At 37.7% G+C, this 24,343-nt stretch overlaps 1 protein-coding gene across 1 annotated transcript in view; it reads right to left on the bottom strand.

Annotated features, from left to right (window-relative positions):
• AGPAT5 (1-acylglycerol-3-phosphate O-acyltransferase 5) overlaps positions 1-24,343 on the bottom strand; it is a 53,694-nt gene that overhangs the window by 10,117 nt on the left and 19,234 nt on the right. The window contains exons 4-6 of the mRNA XM_059467591.1: positions 22,906-22,995; positions 15,444-15,534; positions 7,996-8,157 (exon numbers count right to left, since the gene is read on the bottom strand). Coding sequence (XP_059323574.1) covers positions 7,996-8,157; positions 15,444-15,534; positions 22,906-22,995 — 343 coding nt within the window. The remainder of the gene's footprint in view (positions 1-7,995; positions 8,158-15,443; positions 15,535-22,905; positions 22,996-24,343) is intronic.

Below are 24,343 nucleotides of genomic sequence, written 5' to 3'. Positions count from 1 at the left end.
AGGTAAGGCAAAGTGTCAAAACACCCTATAATATACAGTCCAAAAGAAGGCAACCTAGAAGCTATTAGAAAACTCACCAAATACCAAACCCCAGAAAAACTTGTAATAGAAGCTTGCATAAAAGATGTGTAACACTGCAAAAGGAAAAGTCTGTGTGGGTCTGAAAAAAAGCTGTATGACTTTAATGGGAAAGTCAAGGAGGCTACCATGATACTCATACCTTCTTCTCCCCTCTGAGGAATGGAAAGCTCATCCAAATAAGGAAAAACCACAAAACTACTCAGGCCAAATGTAAACATAAACTTAAGAGGACTGAAAATGAACTTGAAAAATGGAAATTTTAACTTTTTTCAGTATATTAAAAGCAATAAATTTGATAAGCCACTGGTAGGACTGCTGAATGACAAAAGTGTGAAGAGCAGCGCTCATAGTCAAGTATAAGCCCATGCAAGAGAAGCTCATATATCTGCTTGCATAATTCTTTTTTGTTGAAAATGTTTGATTCCTACACCCACAGCATTCTTTGTACCAGATCATTCAAAGGAACTAGATCAATAAGTAAACAGACAGAAAATATTAGACTAAATATAAATAAACAAGTCAGATGTCAGGAAGTCACCAAGACCAGACAGCATTCATCCAGAAGCTCTCAAATGTGGAATTTAAAAACAAAGATGTGTAACCTATCATCACAGCCATTGTGCCAGAAAAATTGAGAGTTTCCCTTTATTACCGCGCTTGAGTGGGCGCTGGCTGGTGATAGAGAGATGGTGAATTTTGTTTCTTGAATTAGAAGGTTGAATTTATTAATATAAGATATAATATATTATAGTTATATTAGAAAGAATAAGAAGAGAGGTTTTGTAGAGCAGCTAGGCTAGCTAGCAAGAGAGAGAAAAGAATTTACAACAAAGCTGTGGCCAAGGACTCAGTCTCTTGGCTTGTACTGGTGATTGGCTTTCAATTATAAACATAAAACATGAATCAATCACTAATTAAAATAGGTGCCCCTGTTGCATTCCCCAGCAGCTGATAATAATTGTTTACTTTGTCTTCGGAGGCTTCTGGCCTCCCGAAGACACAGAAATCCGAAAGAAAGGATTTCTGTGGAGAAATGTCTGCGACATCCCTTCTACAAATGAGGACTTTAGAGATGATGCTGGGAAGTACAAAAATACAGACCAGAGTCTTACATCACTGGGTAAGATAATAGGTCTGTAACAAAATCACGCAGATAATCACAGTCTGTTGAAAAAGATTTGGTGGGGATTCTGTAAAGGGAAATCCTGTCCCATCAACTTGCTGGATTTCTACAACAGTGTCAAGGACCAGGTGGATAAAGGGGATTCACTGGACATGATATTTTTGAATTTTCATAAAGCTTCTGACAGGGTTCCACATTGAAGGCTATTAAAAAAATTAAGCTGCCATAGGATTAGAGGAAATGATGTTTTAAAGACTGAAAGCTGCTTAAAGGAGAGGAAGCAAATGGAAGGCCTTAGGGATGGAGAGGACTTGGCCACTGGGGTCCTCCAGGATCGATGCCAGGACTGGTTTTACTCTGTCTCATGACTGATGAGTTGAAGAAGGGAGAAAACTGTGAATGCTCCAGTTTTTCACATTTCTTTCAGAAGACTCTGAGCTCTTTTGGGTAGTCAAATGTTGGCTGAACTTCAAAAAGCCCTCAAAGCTGAACAAACAGGGTAAAAATGTGGCAGCCAAGCTTCAGTGTAAACAAACATGGGGAAAAAAAATAACTGAAACCCTGATTACATGACGCTTAACTTGGAATTGGTGGTTGCAATCCGGGAGTTGCTGACCCTTCCCTAAAATCATCCTCTCAGCAGCAACCCCAAATCCCCCAAATACTGGGCAGCTTGAGGAAGGACATCAAAAACAAGGCAAAGAGAGCCACTCTACAGATAAAGAATATGAATCCCCATTTTAAATATGGTGTGTAGTTCTGGTCTCTGCATCCGAAGGAGGATGTAGTGGACTCAGAGAAGGCCACAGAAAAGACCAACTAAAACATTTAAGGAGGAAAAGTACCTCCATTACAAAAAAGGAGACATGAAAAAGGCAAATTTTCAGTTTGGAGAAGGGAAGAAGAACAAAGGATATGACAGCTTTAAAAAATTATATATATATATATAAAATAAATCCTGAAGATGGCAGATAAGAACTATAGATCCACAAATCCTGAAAATTCAAGGGCAAATAATCATTTGCCTGTATCTTCCTGAAGATGCTGAGATCTAAAAAACCCTAGAAAATGGTATCTATAGTTTGCTACACTGATATTAACAATGGAGAGCAGCACAGTGTCATTGTAAGTTGTCTTGCTCTTCCAAGATGGCCTCTGATGAAGACCCACAGAACTTGCACATTATAGCTCACTGAAACAATCTTTGAGTGGCTTTAATGTGTTATTCTAACAGATGCAGTCTGGCCTTTGTACTGCTCTGTAACAATATGTGAATATTGTATGTTGGCTGAGTTAGCAGGAGGTTTCCTACAAAAGTGTAACAGTTTTGATCAACAGGCTGTCAGGAACAGAACCTGGATCAGATTAGGTCTCTGGATTACATCAAAAGGGTATCCCATCACTGGTAACTAAAAGTGAGCAAATTCAGGAGATATCTGTGTCTTTCCTGGAATATTTTTAAAGTGTCAGAAGCGAAAAAAAGGCAACAAAAAATACAAGGAGTGGACCAGTTCAAAACTATGCTCTCTATAGCAAAAAAAACAGGATCTGTTAGGAACTATGCCAGTGCTGCTAGCATTGATGTTTTTGCCTTCCTTTCAGTCTGTTTTGATAACAGGGAACAGCACCACAGAGTAGAAGGAAAGGATTGTGATGCATAAAACCCCCAAAAATAAACACAGACTCTCAAAGCAGCAACATATTTTTGGCCAAATCTGACGGTGTGAAGAAGTTAAAGTTGTTTTTGTTATCCTCAGGGTTTAGATACACTTTTGCATAAAGATCAGGAGTTTCTTGAGCCTTTGTAAATAAATGGCTGCTTGGGGAGTGGAATGCTTCCTCTCACATGTGCACGAGGTCCAGGGTGCAGGGTAATTTTATGAATCTCCAGTGTAAATACTTTCAAGAGCCTCTTGTGTAGCAGAGGTTTCCTGATGACCATTTGTTTTCAAATAGAAAATTCCCAAAGGGAAGCTCCAGATGCTTACCTTCAGTAAAAGCTGCTTGGGAATAACTGAGATACACAATAATCTGGTTTATAATCAGAAAACACATGCCTGGGGCTCAGAAGGAGTTGCAAAGGGTCATTACCCCCACCAAGGGGGTGTGAGCACACAGACACAGTGCCCACAGGTGTCTGTAATTTGGGAAAAGTTAGACACATTTAGGATCACCTGAATCTTACATTCTTCCTTAGGCATCCAAGATTGTCTGATGGTGGAGACAAGAAACTGAGTTACAGGAATTCCAAACACAGCTGACATCTTTGTGTCCTTGTTTTCAGATGGATAAAAAAGCAGAGGTGCTACTATGCTCAGACTGACCTTCATTTTCTCTGATGAACTACATCAAGGCTTTCATACACTCCCATAAACTGATGCTGCTCTTCAGTGACATGTTGTTTTTGACCAGAAGTACAATGTTCAATTCTTACAGTATGAAAGGTCTAATCTACATCTTTTCTCTGGTTACTCTAAAACAAATGACATTTACTCTTCAATATTCTTCCACGCAGTAGAAAATGACAGCTAGCACAGATCTGAAAAGATTATTAGTAATTTCATAACTATAAAACTTCCTTTGGACTGTTTCATACTTCTGTTAATATTTATCAGCTTAATAATTTAGCTTTTTAATTCTTTCCTAGATGGTTACATCTGTATCCATGTGCTTGTTATCCTTCTTTGGACCTGGAGAGACAATAGATGTTAACAAATTTGGGCCACAGTCCAGACAAAGAATGTTTTCTATCTCTCCAGTTTATTTTCTATAGTCTTGTCTTTTCTATAGTCCCTGTCTAACTGGGTCCTAACCAAAGTACAAGCTTTTGGAAAAGTGTACTTTCCCTGAGGGAAGTTAGGCCAGTCTGACCTCCTCAAATTATACTGATCAAAGTGATGTACAGATTTTCAGAAATGCTCACATACACAGGCTTTCAAAGTGTTTGTTCTGGAACTGATATACAGCAGAGTCAATAACTCTCAAGAATTCCTCTGACTTCTTTAAGACAGAGTCTATATATACTTGCTATTTTTATTCAGTGTTTATCATTGTCACATGCTGCTATTTCACACACTCTTTCATCTACAATGGCCAGATAAATACCATCTGGTTACACTAAAGCCTTCAGGCAGAATAATAAAGATGTAGGTGTGTACATAATGCTCTTTCAGGTGCAAGAATGATAACAGTTCCCACATCCCACGAGACCTGCCTTTTAACACCAGACAAAGCTGGATGAACGTTTAGCACATTTATTCAGAAGGGGGTAAACCACATTCTCATCCTTTCTTCCCAAAATTATTTCTGCTTTTCACTTGATGACAGTGTAGTAAAACAGTATCAACAAATTCAAAAGTTTCTTGTCCTCCTTTTCCCTTCTAAATAGTTCTTCCAGACTTCTTCCAGACTAGGATGTCCTTCAGCTGTGCCGCAGTGCCCATATGATTATTAGCATCTTATTCTAATGACCACAAATAAATAGTGCCTAGCAGCCTGGTCCTCCCCAGGCAGGACCATGGTGTTCTGGCACTAATGATCTGGACAAGCCATCTTCAGGAGTAGAGAGAGGGGAGAAATCTGTGGGAAATTGCTATTCTTTGGAAAGGCTGCCAGGTGCCAGATTAACTTCCACCAGAAATGTACCAAGATCCAAACTTGTAATAAAGGGAATGAACAAATGGTAGGAAAAAAAAATCCATCCATTGGTTACAACTGGATGTGAAGCAACAGCAGAAAGCAACATCCCTGTGTAAAGCTAATCTAGTCTTAGTCACTGTTGAGGACTAATCAAATCTGATGTCTTCTAAAACAAACTTGCCACTGAAAAGTGCCAAAAAAATATCAACATGTGTAAGTAGTGACAAAAAGCTCAACACATTTGGAAGTATATACTACAACAATTTGCCTGCTCTAAAATGGCACCATGTTATATCAGGTATGTTTGGCATATGTTTGGCAATGTTCTTATGGTGAAACCTATACTAGCTGTGTTTTAATCCTATTGAGCAAGTCAACAGTATATTTTAAATTGCTGGACTTAAAAAAATTTTCAAAAATTGAATTTTGCTAAGAAAGACTACTTAGACTAAAAGCTGCATACTACGAAATTTAAAAAGCAATTCACCCTTTCTTCAGATTTTTTCCCCATTCACATTTTCCTAACAATTTCTCAGGCAAAGTGTGATGGTACTCCTCACACTAAAGTCACTAAAAAGTTCTTTTTAATCCGTTTTGTTTACTACTGAACACAACAGCCAAGAGCTGATGATGTCCCAGGTAAGTATGGGTTTTTCCTAAAATGGCATAGGGTCTTCTGAGGAATTGAGATTTATAGAACTGAAAGCAAAATGCATTTCAAGAAACACTGTATCTGTGTGGAATTCAGATTTCATTCACATGGGAAATGTCATAGTATGGGAAATAAAGTCCTCAAGTAAAGTTGTGTTTATCAGAAGTTTGTTTTCCATGCAATAAATTTCCATCAGTGTTGCTGGATTGAAAAAGACATGTCAACCTTATCTTTTAAAAATTACCAGGATTGCACTGCCATTTTATTCCGATGAGAATGAAAAACAAAATTCTCAACCAGCCCTGACACAAATATGAAATGTTCATATGAAATAAGATGTACTTTTCATGTGTGCATAACTCAATTTAGCACTGTGAAAGAGAAATAATGCTAAAAATTGTCACATGCATAAGTATGCCTAATTCATTTCTTGTTATGTTCCTGACAGACCAGTTGCTGGACTTCTGCATAACGAATGGTGAAATGATCTTGATCTCATACAACAGAAATTGTTTTTCTGTCACTTTGAGTCTGGAGAGCCCAAAAGAATGACAACTATGTTCCACCCTGTAATTCATAAAGTGTTCTTAATCTACATAATTTATATTATATGAAATACATGTGACTGTCACAATAGCATGGAATGTGATGTTGATCTATCACGGATCTATCATTTATCTGCTCTGTAAGGGGTAACAGCTGGTTGGCTGCACTTCATTCTGTATTACTGCCTTATTTTTACCCCATGGCTGAGCCACTAATTACCCCAGCCCTAACAGTAAGCCTGGCTGAAAGATATGCCTGGACTGCTGCCATGGAGGCTCCAAAAGGCTGGAAGTGGAGTGGCCACCCAAAGCATCCGATTCCTGCCTGACACCAGGGAAATTCAGCTTGTTGGTTCCCCTTCCATAATTATATCATGCTTCATGCAAACCATAAGGTTCAATAGGTGAAGAGGTCTTGTAAGGAATTTGAACATTTGCCATCTTATCATTAGGTAATGACATTTTAATAGTTTAATTAACCATTAGGCAGTGAGAAGTTCAGCATGAGAATGGCTGAAACTGCCTAGTAATTAAGTCATGAAACAAGATATGCTGCAGGGAAGGAGAAACAATCCTATTTGTTTTGAAGGGGGTCTTAGGGTTGGGTGATGGGACAAGAGGGAGGCTGCTCAGTCTAGAAAGGTACAATAAAAGGGTCAGAAGGCATTTAAAAAAACCAAAAAACTGTAAATAATAAAAAGAACTTTTGATATTAAAAATGCCCGTTAGGAACAAGATGTACATAAAATAAAACCATCCTAAGATATGACAGTAAAATACAAGTGTTGAGCTAATATACAGTGTTGACAGTTTTGTTTCTCACCTATCCTGAAGAATTTTAAACAGGGTGAAGATGTAAAAATAGACAACTGCAGAACTTCTAATCAACTAGCACCTGAGAAGCAGTGCATGTGACACAAGGAGTTACACCTGCTAATGAAGTGACATGGAAACAACTGCACTACAAACTATTTTTAGCAGCAGAAGGAACAAGTCCCAGTGACACTGGGTGAGCTGAGGAGCAGAGAGTTAGGTAAGTTCCCTGCAGGTCTCTCAGTCTACACCGATCCCTCAGCCAAAAACTCTGGAGAGCTCTGTGGAACTACTGTAGCTGTTTTTTCAACTTGGTATTCGTAGTGCCAAAGACTCAAAAGTGCCACTTTGAGCCAACCAGCAACAGTCAGGCACAGATACAGCTGAGTAACACAGCAACTACAAATGGAAAGAAAGATGATACCTGGCACTCCAGTAACAGCACAGGCAAATTATTTACTTAGGAATAAATTATCAGTCCACCACCAAGCATAATAAACAGCAAACCCTGAAGCTCTTTGTCCCTGAGTTTTCCCCAGCAGAAACTCCAGAACATGTTTTCTGGTTAGAATACTCAAGGAATGTAAAATCAATCTGATTTTCTTAAGGTCCTTACAGGTAGGTAGTTTAAAGTACTAAAGCAAGTGAAGCCCACTTGCATAAAATGCTGTTGAGTGTTTGTAAGATTATTGGCTGTGTGCAGCAATTTGAAAATTTGTCAGTACAATACTATTGCTATGCATTTTACCTTTAAAATATGTGCACTTCAGCAATTAGATGTACATGTGTACATGTATACATATGTAGCACAGCAGAGGAAGCGAGAGAGAATTTTAGATTATGCCAAATCCCAGTGCTAGAAGAAACATGAAGGTAAATGGACTCTGCTGCCTATGTCTCCAAGTTCCTTTTGATTGCAAAGGGCACTTGTATGTAGAACTAAAATAGGGAAGCAGAGGGCAGAGGTGTCAAAGGTAACTCCTGTAAAAGCCCAGTGATTAAAACAATGCCCTGCCAGGAGGCTATAGGATGGCTGAAGTGCTGTGGAGATTATCTTCAGAGCATTTCAAAGCACCTGAAGTTGGTTCTGTATATAAACAAGCATACAACAGCTACAGCATGTCTCATAAACCTCAACTCACCTGTCATAGATGGTGCCAGTTTTCTTTGCCCTTTGTGGTCCACAGTACCTTCATAAGCCACAGTCACATCATACACTGCATCCAGATATTCTTTCATGGAGTCAATGGCTACATGAGTCGCCTTCACCCGTGGAGTCAGCACATGCTTTAATATAGCAAGTCCTAGAGGGAAAAAATAAAAAATAACTACAGTGTTTGAAATTAAACTGGACTATATCCACAAAAGGCACATCACACCAAGGAATGTCAGCATCTCCATTCAAAATCACAAGAGCTTTATTTTCAATCTCAATTCTCAGTTGAGAGAGTGTGCATGTGTACTCACTGCTTATGCTCTACTGAACATATGTAGAAGATGAAACAGAAATCCTAAAGGACATTAACAATAGGAAGGCTGCTCAGTAAGAGGGACCTTTTTTACAACTCCTCACTAGAAGTAGTGATGGTTTCAATGTGGCTCATGAGTGATGACACAGCACTTCTCTTTACTGTTTATGTGTGTCCAGCTGAGGTGGAAAAAAAGAGCAAATCATCTGAGAAATAATAAACATACATAGCACCACCTCCTGAAATTCTGTATCAGAAAAAGATTTCACAGATAATCACAGAGAATTTTAAGCACACCTAATGCTCATCCAGCATTTTATTTCCCAAGGACAAAACAATTTAGTGAACATACTGAATCCTAACCTACTCACTATCCCAGCAGACTCTTAGCAGCAGTGGGGCAAAATACAGCACTGAGAACCAAAACCAAGGAGGAAATCTTCTGTGCTTCTCTGCAAACAATCTGTTACAATTGCCTTGGCTACTGACAAACTCTTAGCGACAGAAATCAACTTTTAACTTTTCCAGGCCAAGCCACAGAGATTGGTATGTCAAGGACACATGAATATCAAGTTTAACATCACACCACACATCTTAACAACAGTATTTCATATCCATGTTTACTTCAGTTGACCACTTCCACTTAGACCATACTTAAGAACATTAATACACATTGACCTCAAGAGTAAAAACCTGGTTCTTTTTCCAGAATTTTAATACACAATGACTTTGCAAAATTAAAACCAGCAAGCAAATAACTCCAAACCCAAAACCTTTTCTTCACCTGAACACAGCTCTTCCACATTTACTTGAAAGGGATTCTAGGGAAAAAAAAAGCATGCTATGTAAAATTTTTTAGTATTTTTCTATGTGTATCTTTCTCAAACAGAAGTATCAGAATAAAATTGTGGCTTTTCATTTCTAGTCTATTTTTCATTGGTGTACTCTTCAGTCCATTTTTAAAGAACCATCCATCAGTGAATCTACTGGTTCCTGGTGGGTGAACAGGAAATTTTTCTGAACCAAAGTATTGTGCTATTGCTTTTGATACTTTTCTTCTTGCTAAATCAATTCAAAACATTCTATATTATGTCCTGATTTTGTACTGAACTCCCTTGCTGGATAAAACATACTTTGATCTAACTTTATGAAAATATCTAGTGAACATTGTAAGATAATACTCATCTCTACACCACTCCTCACATTCTTAAGAGTTGATCATTTCAATATAAATCACTATCTTGATTTTTTAATCTTTGCTAAGAATCTCCTTGTCTAAATGCAAAGATAAAAGACTTTTTATTAGCACTCCTTCTGAAGCCATTGTTCCATGCCTTACCGGCAATAGTGATAACTGTCTATAAAAAATGTTATATGGATCATGTAAATATTTTGAAGCATAACATAGTGGTAGTGTTTTCTTAGCTTGTGAACTGTTACATCAAACAGCTAATTATGTTATGTTTCAAAATATTTACTCTGTAAATGAAGCACTGAGTATTCTTGTGCTGTGTCAGCAATGATATTAGTGTGGACATGACACTCAACACAACTCTTGCTGAGCCAAATTCCCAAACATATTCTAAAAACACTGTCATTCCTTTCCTTCCCAACTCATCTTCCCCTTCACCAAACTATTACTGTGAGGAAGAAAAAGGGAAAATTGTGAGAACTGAATCATCTAGACAAATTATTGTTAGGTATCTATGGCTATTAACTGCTAATTATTTTTTCATCCATGTCCAGTTCTGATGATGAAGATGGTCAGTGACAATCTGTGAAGTGCAAATGAGCCACTCCTATTCCACATGCTCTCAGTGTGCTCTTGAGAGTTTAAGTACAACATGAGTATGTATCTAAATCAATAAAGTCCATAATCCATTATTCAGAAACACTACAGTGCATGCAGAAACACCAGTTCAGCACATCCTTTTAAAGAATCTGTTCTATAAAAACATTATCACATATTCTTGCACTTACTTATGATCTTTGCTAAAATCAACATAACAGAATTTAAATCCAAGTAGTTAGAGTATAGTTACCTTGGCAAGCTGCCTGCATCCAATTCACAAAACACACTGTGATTAAACTGTTTTTAATGTTGTGCAATACAGTTAGGACCCTCTGTCAAAGTATTTAAGGTCATGAGATTTTATTTTAAATGCCAAAGAAAATGAACTAGATACTAGTAATATTGTAATGTTCTACCTTAAAAAGCCATAGCTTTGCTCTTCTAACTTTTGAATGATAGACAGTAAAAAAAGGAAATCTGAAGAAATATGATGAACAGTGATACTTCAAAAATCATCCATTTACTACATTATTGTAAGATGCAGAATTAAATCAGAAAGTCTGAAAGAAAACTGAATGAAATAAAATAATTACTTTGGCAAGTACAAAGGCCCAAATCATTAACATCTATAGAACTGATTTTTTCACCTAAACACAAAATAACAAAAAAGACACTAAACAAAACATCATTTATCTAACTTCATCAGGATGAAGTTACACATAATAGCAACTAAGTACAACTCTGTGTAGAAGATTGCCATTCTCTTGATCCAGGCCAGAAACTCAAAGAGCTGTTCAGTACAGGTAGGCCATCCACATTTTCAGAGTTGGACTTTGTTAGTTATATTTCTACCCTTGATGTGTACACACCACATTTGAAAAAGTAAACATTGTCAGCTCTAATTTAAGAATACTCTATGTGTATTACATCAGCATTACCACATTTCATCAACAAAAGTTCATTATTCACTGAAAGTGGATGTCAGAATTAGTTTGAGGTCTCCACACCTCTCTCCCCTCCCCATGAAACTATGTACTGAAACTCAACTTTCATGTACACAAAAAGTAAAACCAGGGTGAAAACCAATGAATTGATTTCAAGAACAATTAGATCTTTCCTTTTCCATGTGAATGTGGGTGAAGTGATTAGACAGAAATACTAATTAGACAGAAAAACTGCAGCTCTGCAGTTACGTGCAGTGTCCCAAGTACTCACCCAACTCTTGAGCTCCCACCAGCTTTCTGGAATGCCTCCAGTGATTCAAAGCTTTACATATTGAAACCAGAGTCCATAATTTGACTTAAAAAATAACAAATGGTGCGAGAGCTCATCCATTTGTATGCTAGTATTCCATCAACTTACAGAAACAGGACTCAGATGATAGCAGTATAAAAAACTGCATGCACTAGTAAAACTGTTTTTCTGTTACAAAAGTATACAGGAAATGCAACTAATCTCCACGGGAAGAGCATGACCAGCCCACAGCAAGACATGGGAGACAGCACACATTGGTACACTTTCTTCCAAGATGGGTACTTACAGAAATACAATGTAGCTTCTTGTTTTCCTATCTTAATTTCCTATGGATGGCTTTTAATAACACAGACCCTTACTTCATTCTAATGCTTGGTCTCAAATGCTACTCAAGGTCCATAACCTACTAGTTTTTAAAACTATATTCTCTGTTCACATCTCACTAAGCACTTTTAGACCAAGCCTGCTTTCATGAAAGTGTAGAATAAATACCACCAAAAGCTATTTTCTTTAGAGACAATTCCAAATAACTTTTAAAGATACTGAATACTTTGAATTACTTTAGAATACAATCGAAAACTAATGCCAAGATCTAGAAGGGAAACATTTTCAATTCCCTCCATTGAAACACCTCTTTTTTATATGACCTGTAAAACAATTTTGAGATAAGCATATCCTGCATACACAAACATCTTAGCAGAAAGCATATTTGTCAAGCTAAGCTTAGCATTAAAAAATATTTACATTAGCAACTTTTCTGCATAAAACCAAAGAAGATAATAAATGCATACCTTAAATATTTGCTTGATGAAATGACCTTTTAAGAAATTGAATGTTAATACAAAATTCCAAAAACGCCTTTCACCAGGGAAGATTGTTTTGTCTTCAATCAGCAAAAACAAGCCAAGTTAAACTTAAGAAGCTTCTCATCCCTTTGGCTTTGACTTTTCAGAGTTAGTAGCATTAGTAGTAGGAGGGCTTTGGATTATTTCTATTTATTTTCAAATTTTTTAAATGCCATTTGTTAACATGATAGAATTAATATTCTACTAAACCAAAGAAATTTGGGGTGTTTGGGATATTCTGTGCAGGGCCACAATTCAGACCCAACGATCCTGATAGGTAACTTCCAACACAGCATATTCTGTGATTCTATGACTGACTACTACAAAATGATAAGAAATCCACACATAGATATTTTGGCTACATACAAATTAAAGAAATTTTATACCAGAAGTTCGCAAAAAAAAAAAAAAAACCATCATGTATCACGGGGTTTATAAACATTTTCTCTATAGTCCAATATCATTATAAAGACCCAGGCTTAAAAGATTTACAGTTTGAATTAAATAGATCCAATAAAAATTACCACTTATATTATTATAACAAACTTAGTTAAATCCCTATGAAAATGAGTCCCACCTATATATTAAGACTGGACTCAGCAACTCAAGCTCACTGACTAGTGGGGAAGAAGTCCTGCACTTTTAAGATTTCTAAATCCATTGAACAGAGCCTGAAAGGCTTTACCAGTATGTAAGCTGAGTGACGGCATCAGACTTTGAAGACAGGAACCATGTTGGCTGACCACTCCCACACAGTGGAAAACAAAAGCAAACTTGACTACTGACTATATACTTAAATACTGGAAATTGGAATGCAAAAGCTCAGAAGACAAGGGGCAAAACCCATGCCATCATATTCTTAGCTCTTTGAGAGAGGAGAGGAAGAAATATTTTTATACTTCCTCTCTGCAAAACTACTAAAACACATAAACACACTAATGTCAAAACCAGTATTTCAGACAGCATCATAAAAATTGAGTTATGCTTGTGCTCTAGGAATAGCTTTGTTATCTTTGGGGGTAATAGCTCTGGTTCTAACATTGGTTTCTAGTTTAATTCTTCTTAATTAAATCACTTTTCCCAATATTAGACTTGCAGTACTTTGTCAACATAAAATTGAGAAAAAATGTAGGGAAAAAAATCATTTCAAAGTAAAAAAAAAAGGAAACAAATTCCCCTATGTGTCGGTCAGGCCCACACTGAAGCACCATGCTCTGTAACAAATACACTAAGATGACAAGACTAAATTATTAGCCTTCATTATGTCCCCACAAAGAATGATGTGCAATTTTATTTAAACTGTAAGTTACAAGATGTCCTCCTCATTCCTCTGGCTGGCAGAACTGCTGTGTGTTACTACCCTTCCTACAAGTGCAGAAGTGAGAAGTCTCTGGGATCTCTCGGGCAAGCGTGGCAAGGTGTGCTGGCTGGAGCTCAGCAGTTCAGTAGGAGCGCTCCTGGGGACGCGGCCGTGGCTCAGCCTGCCCGTGGCCATGGCACTCCCACGCTGCAGCCCCAGCACCCAGCCAGCACCGCGGGGACACCGGGGCTGCTCAGGGCAAGCCCCAGGGCAGGGCCAGCAGCACTGCCCAGCAGCAGGGTGGGACCCTGGGGAGCTAGGCTCACATGCTGCCAGCAGCCACGTGGAGCTCCCCATCCCCACAGCTCCCAGTGTATGGGGATGTGCCCTGGACTGGCACATGCTCGAGGCTCAGCCCTCAGAACAGCCTGGTTCTGCTCTCAGTGTTGGCCCCTCCTTCTCAACACATGTGCACGAGGGATGCTCCAGTTCCCCTGAGTATCTGTATCTGTGTGGACATGCAGGTGAGCAGAACCCCAGGGGAGCACAGACTGCCTCCCATCCTCCCCACCTAAAAAGTGGAAACAGAGGCCAACAACAAAATAATTTAGCAGTGGAGAGAAGGAGATCAAGAGGATTCTGCAACAGAATTGGAGATACTTCTTGTTTAATAATTATTTGTTGTGAGAGTTTTTAAAAGAAGTAATTGTTGCAAAATAAAAATAGATCAGTACTGGAGAGAAAACCATTACAATAAACAAACAGGTGCTCTGAAAGCACAAAAGCAGCGTTTTACTGTTTTGCAGACTGCAGAGATAATAATTAAAAGGTGAAATAAAATAATAGTAAAACAGTAAGAGCCTGTTCCCTGAAGAAGAAGGTGAGGAAAAAAAACCTACCAAACAGCCCCCTCCCTCTGAATTCTCAAAGAAACACCAACCTAAATGAAATATTTGACTTTCATTTCCGACAGGAAACTGAAGCGATGAACAAATACTTTATGACTTCAGCTCTCCTGCTCATACACGCAAACAAATTCCATTCTTCCCAAGGAGAAGAAAAGCATATATCCTTTTGGACAAGAGCTAACAATACTTAGTAGCTTGATTATATCAACAAGCTGATTCACAGACTTGTGAATTCATTTCAGTGTGTCACAGAGATGAATTTACCAGACCTATTTGTTATTCTTTGTTTACTTTTAGAGTGAATTATTTCACTTTTGGTCAACAGGAAAAAACAAAATCAGGAAACGTGCTCACTGAAGTGTTGGATTTAAAGTTTACGTGCATACGATGTGAGAAAGTATGAAAAATCTTGGGACTCTTGGATTTTCTGCAAGCCTTTCTGAAGATGAAGTAATTCCATCTGTGTTATAGAGACAATGCCAACAATCAAAGCAACTCCAGAATAAAGTTCGACCATGGAACAGTGAGACTGGAAGGTGAGAGAGGAAGAAAACCAAAATGTCATAGGAGTACTAACACTAATTAAAAGTGAAATGATGGAAGACTCTTTCTTTTAAGGTACAACAAGCTTTATGCAAAATATTCTTTATATTGACTAACAACTGTAATTGGAGCTACAATATCAACTTAGATGGACCAGTGCCCTGATTCAGTGTCGGCAATTCCTACAACCTTAAGGAGCAAGAAGATAAGTAAATATACAGCTATAGGTAGAAAGTGCAGCGAGCCTTCTGGAGTACTGCTACTATTGTACATTGTAAAATGTGTGAAATGTCTGTATATGAACTACCTTAATCTTACTCTGTAAACAAAACAGTAGTTTATACTATTCTAAAGCTTTAAATACCAAGCAGGTTTAAAAGTCCAGTTAAGGTGAGACGATCTTCATATTATGTAACAATTTTATATAATATATGTTAGCACAGTAACAAAAGAATTCTTTCAAAATTTCTTTTGCTTACCTTCCTTTTCAGCAAATGATTGACTATCTGCAATGACTTTTGGTATTTCTGGATTGTAACGAGTCCCCTCTGGAAAAATCACTAAATACATCTGTAGAATTAAAAAAGAAATAAAACAGACAAGTTCTTATAATCAGTGTAAACTGACTGCTTTTACAGAAATTATCAACACTTTATAGGTCCATATTGTATTTAGCTCACACCATTGACTACTGTAAGGATCAAAAGAAAATCAGAATACTTGAGCTAAAATTTCTTAGCTCTAAGAAACTTACTGCTCAAGGTTCATAATAATTTCCTTTGAAAATACACCATAGAATATACTCCATTTGATTTAGGAAGGGAGACAGCATGTGTCAACAGAAGTCAGCAAGTCAGGAGCAGCTGATATCAACAAGAATACCAGTTTTAAGAGATTTTGAAAAGACAGACAAATAAATCACAAAGTGACCAATTTATTTTAGTAGTGATCTTGCCTCTAGTCTTTCCTTATACTGAAATATACAATAACTCATTCATTATTAGAAATACTATAAATTGAAATTATAGGTCTGTTGGGCCTTTTATGTCTCTCATTGAATTGGATATTAAATATATTAGGAACTCAAACTCATAGTTTAGCGTAATTTGAACTTTAAAGTCACATTCCTTTAAGCATGAGTTTGTGCAAGGTTAGATTTCCCCAGTAAATTAATTTCCTTGCCTGTTCAGCACCAGATCTATGGGTTCTCAAATGACTACAGGTAAAGGTTGCCTAAGTATCTGCATACCTGACTGTAAAATTATGTATCCAAATAGGAGGAGTCAAATTTGACAATTTTCCATTTTCTTTTGAAACAGAACAGAGGGGTTTCAGGATTTTTGTGTGTGTGTGCATCATGCATAATCTCCTACAAACAAAGCTGATGCAAAACATCACTTAAACAGTGAAAATTCCATATTGGGGGCTCATCTGCAGAAGCAACTATGGTCATAAATGATTACTGCTATGGAGTTAAACACGACACATTCATAGTAAAATGCCTACTGTAAATACTTAATAAATTAGCTTTGAAGAAAGCAGTCTCAAGAAACATATGAAAGAAAATAAGATAATGGATTTACAAAACAGTCCAAGGAATATTATCAGTGATTAGACAGAGACTTTGATAATTGGAGGGCACATCACAACTCAAAAAGAGACACATAGGAATGCAACTTTGTGCTTCTGGCCCACAAAACATCAGAGCGTGCTGGTATTTGCACTTAATGATTGTGGAACAGCTACAGAAAGGGCTGAATGCCAAAAGACAGGCCCCAGCAAATGACCTCTCTAGAATCACCCCACAGTGAGGAAGGTTGAAAGATGCACTAAAATGCAGAGGTGGGAAGAAATCTAGGAAATGTGCCAACCAGAGAAGCCAGCTGGAGATCAAGAAAAAGGAGAGCTGAGTACATAGCCTAGAATCTGACAGGGAAAAAAAAAGGAAACAAACATCAAAAATAGCAAAACCAGTGTCAGCAGAGTAAAGAGAATTGGGAGAAAGACTGTACAGTATGTTTGGGGGAAACTGGCAGACTGCAGAGGCAGGTGAAGTCCAAGAATGTTCAAGGACCCACAGAAATCCAAGATGTGTATAGATCTGGTGGTGAGGGAACAAAAGAAAATGGGTTTAAGAGTCAAGGTGCTTACTTTTTCATACATAACTATAGCATAAGTATAGGGACAAGCACAGGAATCCTTAGACCCAGATGTAGTCCGCACATCCCCAGTGATCTATACATTTCATATAAGAAGTATAATGTTGAAATATTTAAGTGACTAAGTAAAACTTTTCAGAGGTAGCTGGAAAGGACATTAACATTCAAATCCAGATGCATTTTTCTTTCTTTTCATATATGTGCTTATGTGCAAAACTTGTAATTTGGATGCTTAAAATGGTACCTCAAGATGAGCTGTTCTAGTTCCACCCCCATTAAAGACTGCATTGCTCAGCTCTAAAGGGTAATACAGAGACTGTAACAGGTTATAGAGCAAAGGAAATGAAGCACACAGGACAGGAATACCAGTCTAGGTACATAGCTCAGCACTTACAAGCAGGTAACATTGTTACTGGTCTTCAAAGCAGATAATCACCCCCAAAAGCTGGTTGCACAACAGGGAACAGTATCTACTTACTGCAGACCTATGTGTAACACAAACCAGGGACTGAAATTGTATTTTACTTACTAGTAAACCTCTACAACACAAGCAGCCAAACAGGTTTGTTGACCAGAATCTGAATATCTCCGAGTTAAAAGCATACTAACAAGACAGAGAACTGGCCTTTGCATTAAATTCAGCATATAATAACCTACTATATAGCTCATTAGGACTGCTTTAACAGTAGAATTCATGAATGTAAATAGATGACCTACTTATACTCACATACAGTCCTGCACAAGACAAAGATATCCTGCCAGTGCCAGAACCACTTGTACAACTGGCTTTTCTCCCACCGTGGGCAGCAGAAGTTAAATCCTTAAGCACTATTTCCAAATACTGTAAGAATTACAAATCTCTAAGATTTTAATAACTAAATAAGCTCCCCTGAACTTGAAATAAGAACTTGTAGGAACATTTTAATTGCCTAGAAACACTAGCTGCAGTTTAGGCCATTTTTAATACAGATTTTTCAGTTAAGGCAATTAGCTACATAAAAGTTACACACTTTATTGCTGCAAAATACAGTGCTCATGTTCAAAACAGCAGTGACAGTTTTGGATTACCACAGTCCCTGATTCACTGAGACACCAAATTTAACCCAAGCAATAGGTCCCTATGCTCAGGTATGCATTTCATTCCATCTGTGGAACAGGTGGGTGTCAATAAACTTGGTATATCTCATCAATTTGAAAGTTTCAAGGAGTGGATCAGGATTCATTTAGTAGAACCCTACTGATTCTTGTTGGAGCCAGAAAATCAAAAAAGATGTAAGTCTTTTGCATTTGGCCAATCAGGGGCTACCTGAAGAGTCCCCAGTGCCACAAGCCACAAATGTAATGAATGGAAGATGGTAGCTGCATTCTCCCAAACAGCAATGCTTCATTTCCCCAGCACTGTCAGGGTCTCACAGGCAAACAGAAATGGCAATGGCATTAAGGGGGATTCGTGCTCCCAGAGAGGGGACAAGGCAGCTGAGGGAGTCCCTGAGATAGATCAGAGCGCCACAAATTGAGTTGGTGTGGGTGGAGCATGGGAAAGCAGCAAAGTGACACACAAGTCCCTGGAATACAGAACAACCACAAACATACAGCAAGAAAAGGTGGCCAAGGGCTTTGGAGAACGTCCTGGAGTGAGTATATGCTACTCTGTAGAAGAAAATAGGGCATGAAGAAGTGGTAACTACTGACTAAAGGTATCTTGCATTCACTGTGCTGCTCTCATGTGAAAAAGGGAAAACAAATGTTTTAATTTATAAAATTCAAAATTGTCTTACACAATGCATGCACTTGCTTAATTTTAATATTCTTATTACTGCTATTGTATCCTGACAGCTAAACAGATTCATATCTGCATCCCTTTAGACCACTGCCTAGAAAGTATGCTTCTGGTGAATTGGATGAGAAACACTACTACTCAGACCAGTAACTGAAAAGCAGATGGTATGAGAAAGCCTATCTGGTATAATTGGATCAAAATACAAAAGGTGATGTGGAAGAAGCAGGCAAGGACATCCGTGATTTATATAGTTGTCGGGGATTTGCAAATTAGTAATCATATCACAAAATTATTACATTAAGCCTCATAAGAGTTGTATTAATTAAACCTCTATGTTTTTATTGTTTGATTACCATTTCTTCATATGACAATGATTACTCTAGGACTGAATGAATGACAAAACCAAACCACATAGTAATCAGCTAAATATTGGTTGTACAGGGTTAAATCCCACATCTCAGAACACAGATTTCCTACTCTGGATGCATGATGAATAAAATAGAAGTGACATTTTCAGTCACCAAATTGAATAGTTTGCTGTTCAGAAGAGTTAACTTTTTTTTATAAATCAAGTAGATTAAGCATATCAAGTAACAGCTGGATACCCATTCATTGGGCTTACATTCATCTATGGCTTACATTAAAACAACATTAACACAAAAGAGTTCTTTAAACACTGTGACAGTCTCTGCTCTCACAAGACATATGATTGCAATTTGTTAGCAATCAGTCAAATTTTATGGAATTTTAAACCAAATCACATCTTGAGTGAATTTTATCAACAAAAGTCCTAACAATGCACCATTTAAGCATATAATTCAATGAGAGTTTGAAAAGCAAAGTGACTTCCAGAAACAACTAAGAAAATATATTAGTTCAAGACGCCCACTAAGAAAACACAGGTGCAGCAATGTTTCAGTCTGCTATCAGCTTTGTGCCTGTCTGACACTGCTGGGCTGCATCTGGGAAGAGGCATGGACCAGCTGCAGAGCTGAGGGCAGGAGAAGGGGCTGCTTATAGCAGACAGGTGGGTGCAAGTCACAAGACAAGGCGAGCAAGGAGAATCATGCAGTCCACTGCTGTCTACACAAAAGGAGGCATATCAGAGCACTGAGCAAGTTATACTGTGCATGTAAGAGGCCAAGAGGCAGCCTTAGTTTGCCTGTCAGTTTTAACTCAAATGTATTTGTCATACCTTTAAAAAAAAAAAAAGATACACAGAGAAGCAGTAAAGAACTTGCTATGCTAAGGAGAACAGAAGACTGGTTCTGTTTTCCTACACATCTTCAATTTCTTAATGGGAAAAGGGATGGCTCCAGACAGACTGAACATTAATCATCTGGATTCTCTTGTTTAAATTGCATGTGGAGAGAAACTGTAAATAACAACGTGACCCTTAACACAGATTCCCGTCCATCTCTTCTTTATTGGTATATAAATCTTTCCTGAGCAGCTAAAAGGCCAGCTCATCTCTAGCACCACATTAAAGAAAGAACTCCACCACGTACACTCAGAATGACTAAGCTACACCAGCTGCCCACTACAGTGAGGAAAGTCCACCCTGAGCTGAACCATACAGTGCATGAAAATTCCAGAGTCACAGATTAGTTATTTTTGCATGAAGCTGATGAGTTCAGGGCATACTTGATCAAAATGTCTTCATTTTAAAAGCAATATGGTTGCTTGCAAATGTCATGCTAAGTTTCAGATCTGCATGAATAATGCAATAAGGACACAGGTTATCATGTTCTTCTCACAGTAGTAACTGTAGGTCAAAGGCCATTTAAGAGCATCTACATTTAAATTCTCAGATAAAGTCAGCTAAAAGAAGTTTAGTCTTCCCTCAAATGACAGCTCAATGGTCTGTGTCTTTTACCCCTGCAGATGCAAACATTTGCCTCAGTAAACAGGCTTTTAACAACTTTGGTTTTGTAAATTTAAGTGTCACTCCCTATACATTTGACTGATTTTGAAAGATTTTAAACAATTAATTTCTGCAATACTTATTTCTCTTCTATACTGCAATGCCTGATAACATGAGACAAATGGCAACAGCTGCCTGCTACCCAGGTCCAGGTTCTGTGCTCATTTCCAACAGCACCAAACTCCCAGAGAGCTAAACAGCAGCAAAAAGTAAGCATACCCAAGTGGTCTCATATTTATTAGGCATTAACTTTGATAGGTTAGGTATAGGCTTTCAATCTACACACAACTCAGGAGGGAGAAGAAAGACGATTCCACAAAGACTTCTGGATTTATTTCACTTACTAACCACATGGAAAGCAGAACCCACATCAGTTCTTATCTTTAAAGGAAAGCATTATGCTTAAACCTCTCCTTACATTCCAACTATGCTAAAATGACACACTGCAGCAAGGATGAACACCATTTACAGGTTTCCAAGGACATAATGATAGAGTTTCTAGGCACATCTTCCCAAGATTGTATTAAAAGAAAAATACACATTTTTCGAAAGGAGATTAATTCAACACAGACTTCAAATTAAGACTCTTACCACAATGTAAACCTTATAATAACAACAAACTCCTGCTTTTTAGGGGATGCAGAGGGAAGGCAGAAAGCCAGACTCAAGCAGAACCTGTCTTTTTAGCTAGCAAGAAAGCCATGGGCCTATGCAGGAAAACACCTTGCTGGCTTATTTCATCCAGACTAACTAAAATGAACTTAACCAGCACTCTTCAGGGGAAAAAATTGCTTAGGGGGATGACTACAAGCATGTTTCATACATCCTGCAAGCAAGCAACCTTCACTTATTCCATTACACTCCAAGTTTTACAGCAAGTAGAATCTTTACCACTGACATATGGCAAATAATGAGGCAACACAAGCTCTTTACATCCCAGAACCCTCCCTGCTAATGAGGGTGCAGGTTGCCACCACTGAACATGACCATCTTCTCCATGGACATCATTGATTAGATACTGTTTAGTTGTTGTAATGTATTTCTGGCCTAACTTATATGCTAACAATTGGAACTTTCTTTTCTTAATTATAACACAAAAAGATAATATCAAATCTTAACTGAAGACAAAATGAGTTTGAGCACTGTCTGAAATAGGGACACTACTCATTTAAGCCCCTCAGTAAGCACAAGGTCAATTTACTTTTTCAACAGAGGCACATGCACAAACAAACTCACCATCTCCAAATAAGAAAAAAAAATACTATTATGAATGTCAAAACAGCCCATGAATTCTTTTTACCCAAGTCTCAGGATATAAAAGTTTTGACAATATGGGGAGTCTAAGTCCTAATAACACAATTTTAAATAAAATGGAAGTTTAACTGTTCTATATCAAGGCTTGCTTAAGTTGTTTTCTTTTAGCTTGCCAAAAAGGAAGAAAAAAATCTAATGCACAGCAAGTAATGGAAGCAAAGTACAGCAATTCTAACCACTGAGCCACAAACCATACAGGGAGTCATGAGAAAAGTCACTTGGCAGTAACAGTCATTCTTCAAATAGAAAATTATCAAGAGTTTGTTTTCGGTATTTTTCCCTCCTCCAGGCATAGCAGACAAAGTTATTGAATTCTAAGATGTCATTGCCATTAAAAATGATTGATCATTGTGATGACTAATTAACATTTGGTAGGAAAGGTTCTTGACTTTTAGAAGTCGAGTGTATCAGTCTCTGACAAGCACACAGTAGTCAAAATATTGTCTTTTGAAACAGAGGGTTTCTCCTTTGAAATAGAGGTTTCTCAAGGAAGGTACTATAGTTCATGTCCTAAGTCCAGACCCCCCTTGTCCTCTACAGAGAGGACCACAAAGCTGCTGTCAATCATAAGGAACCAGTCAAACTTTCCTCAGTTTAATTAGAGGTATCACTCTAATCACAGAAAGTAACTGTAAAAACACAGAAAGAAAACAAATCCATGATTACCATCTTAGTAGTTTGTGGATATCGAGCATGGCTCTTTTCTCCAACAAGCCTTTGCCATTAAAAAAGTCAAAGAAATGAGAAGGAAGGTATAAGCTTACTGGAGTCTCAGCTTTCATCTGGGCCTGCAACTTCTCTCTCATTTCCTTCTCATTGAATTTGGCGCTTCTTTTTACATAGACTCCTCCATGCTATCAGAGAGAAAAAAAAAAGGGAAAAGCATTAAATATTTAAGTAGTTTAATGTAGAATAGCTGACAGAAGAACAAACAAGAGACAATGACAAGTCATCTTTATGACTCACGCTGCAAATTGCCTACAAGAGTTTCTCTTATCGCAAAAACATGTGGAACTAATTTTACATTTGCATATACTTCAGCTCACAAAATCCATTTAAATAAAAATCAGATATAAACCCCCTCCCCAATGCATTAGACACTTGAAGTGTCTTGTTTAAAGGTGCTAAGTAATGAATTAGAAGATGGCATTAGAAGTGACCCCAGGGTGTTTATTCCTGGCAACACTGACATGCAGCTTCCTTTTGTATATCAAGGGAAAATCACAGAACTGAAGTTACTCACATGTAAGTACTTACAGGTCAATGCTTTCAATTCTATGTGCCCTCTCTTAAATAGTAACTAATGCAAATACTGGGAATGCAAGTATCATACTTCTACATACAAAATTTATCAATAGCATAAAAGTAACCAGCGTAGTTTTTGAAAACCTCCATGCACTTTACTAGAGAACCAGACTTTTAATAAAGAAGTTATATACCAAGAGAATAATTAAATAAGTAAACCAAAGTCTTCACAAAGCAAAGAATTCTGTAGAAGTATTTTTACTGAAAATTATTATAAAAAGTAAAACTATGTCCTGGAAGAGATTAATTTTATAACTTGTTGCACACAATTTATCACAGAATTTCAGTAAAAGTACACACAAAAAGAAATTTGCCCTATCATTTCCCTCTTCCACCACGTTGTTTTATCTACACAGAAAGAGTATGTAAACAAACATGCACCAGCTATGAACTACTGATACAATGAAGTCTGGAAAAAACATGATTAGCTTCCAAATAACAGAATTTCAGGTTTAAGGTACATTGTTTTCATGGTGACTCCGTAACTTGGTAATACTCTTTTCTGTTCATCATAACAATTGGTATTGGGATTTGTCAGACAACTTCTGTTCATTTATGGTTTTGCATGCTCTTAACAGAAAGATGACAGCAAGATTAAAACTACTAAGAGCTGAGCCTCACTCAAATACCTGATCTCATGAAAAGATACAGTACATGGTAGAAACAGGGCTGGTGGCTGTGTGCAGAGCTGTGTCCCTGGCATGGACAGGAATAAAATTGGAGGGGTTAGAAGGAGGCGGGCAGAAGAGATGGTCATGCAAAGTGCTTTCAGCATTTGCTTTTCATGGTGTGGAGAGATGGCTGCTTAGCTAGTGGTGTTTGATGTGACTTTTGAGTTGTTCTTCAAAGACTGCAGTGACAGGGAACAGAAAGCTAATGACCCATTAACTCCATACC

This window comes from Ammospiza nelsoni, chromosome 3, assembly GCF_027579445.1.
Source record: "Ammospiza nelsoni isolate bAmmNel1 chromosome 3, bAmmNel1.pri, whole genome shotgun sequence".
In the NCBI taxonomy this organism is placed as follows: Eukaryota; Metazoa; Chordata; class Aves; order Passeriformes; family Passerellidae; genus Ammospiza; species Ammospiza nelsoni.
Note: the sequence above shows the minus strand (reverse complement) of the source record. Positions and strands in the feature narration are given on the sequence as shown.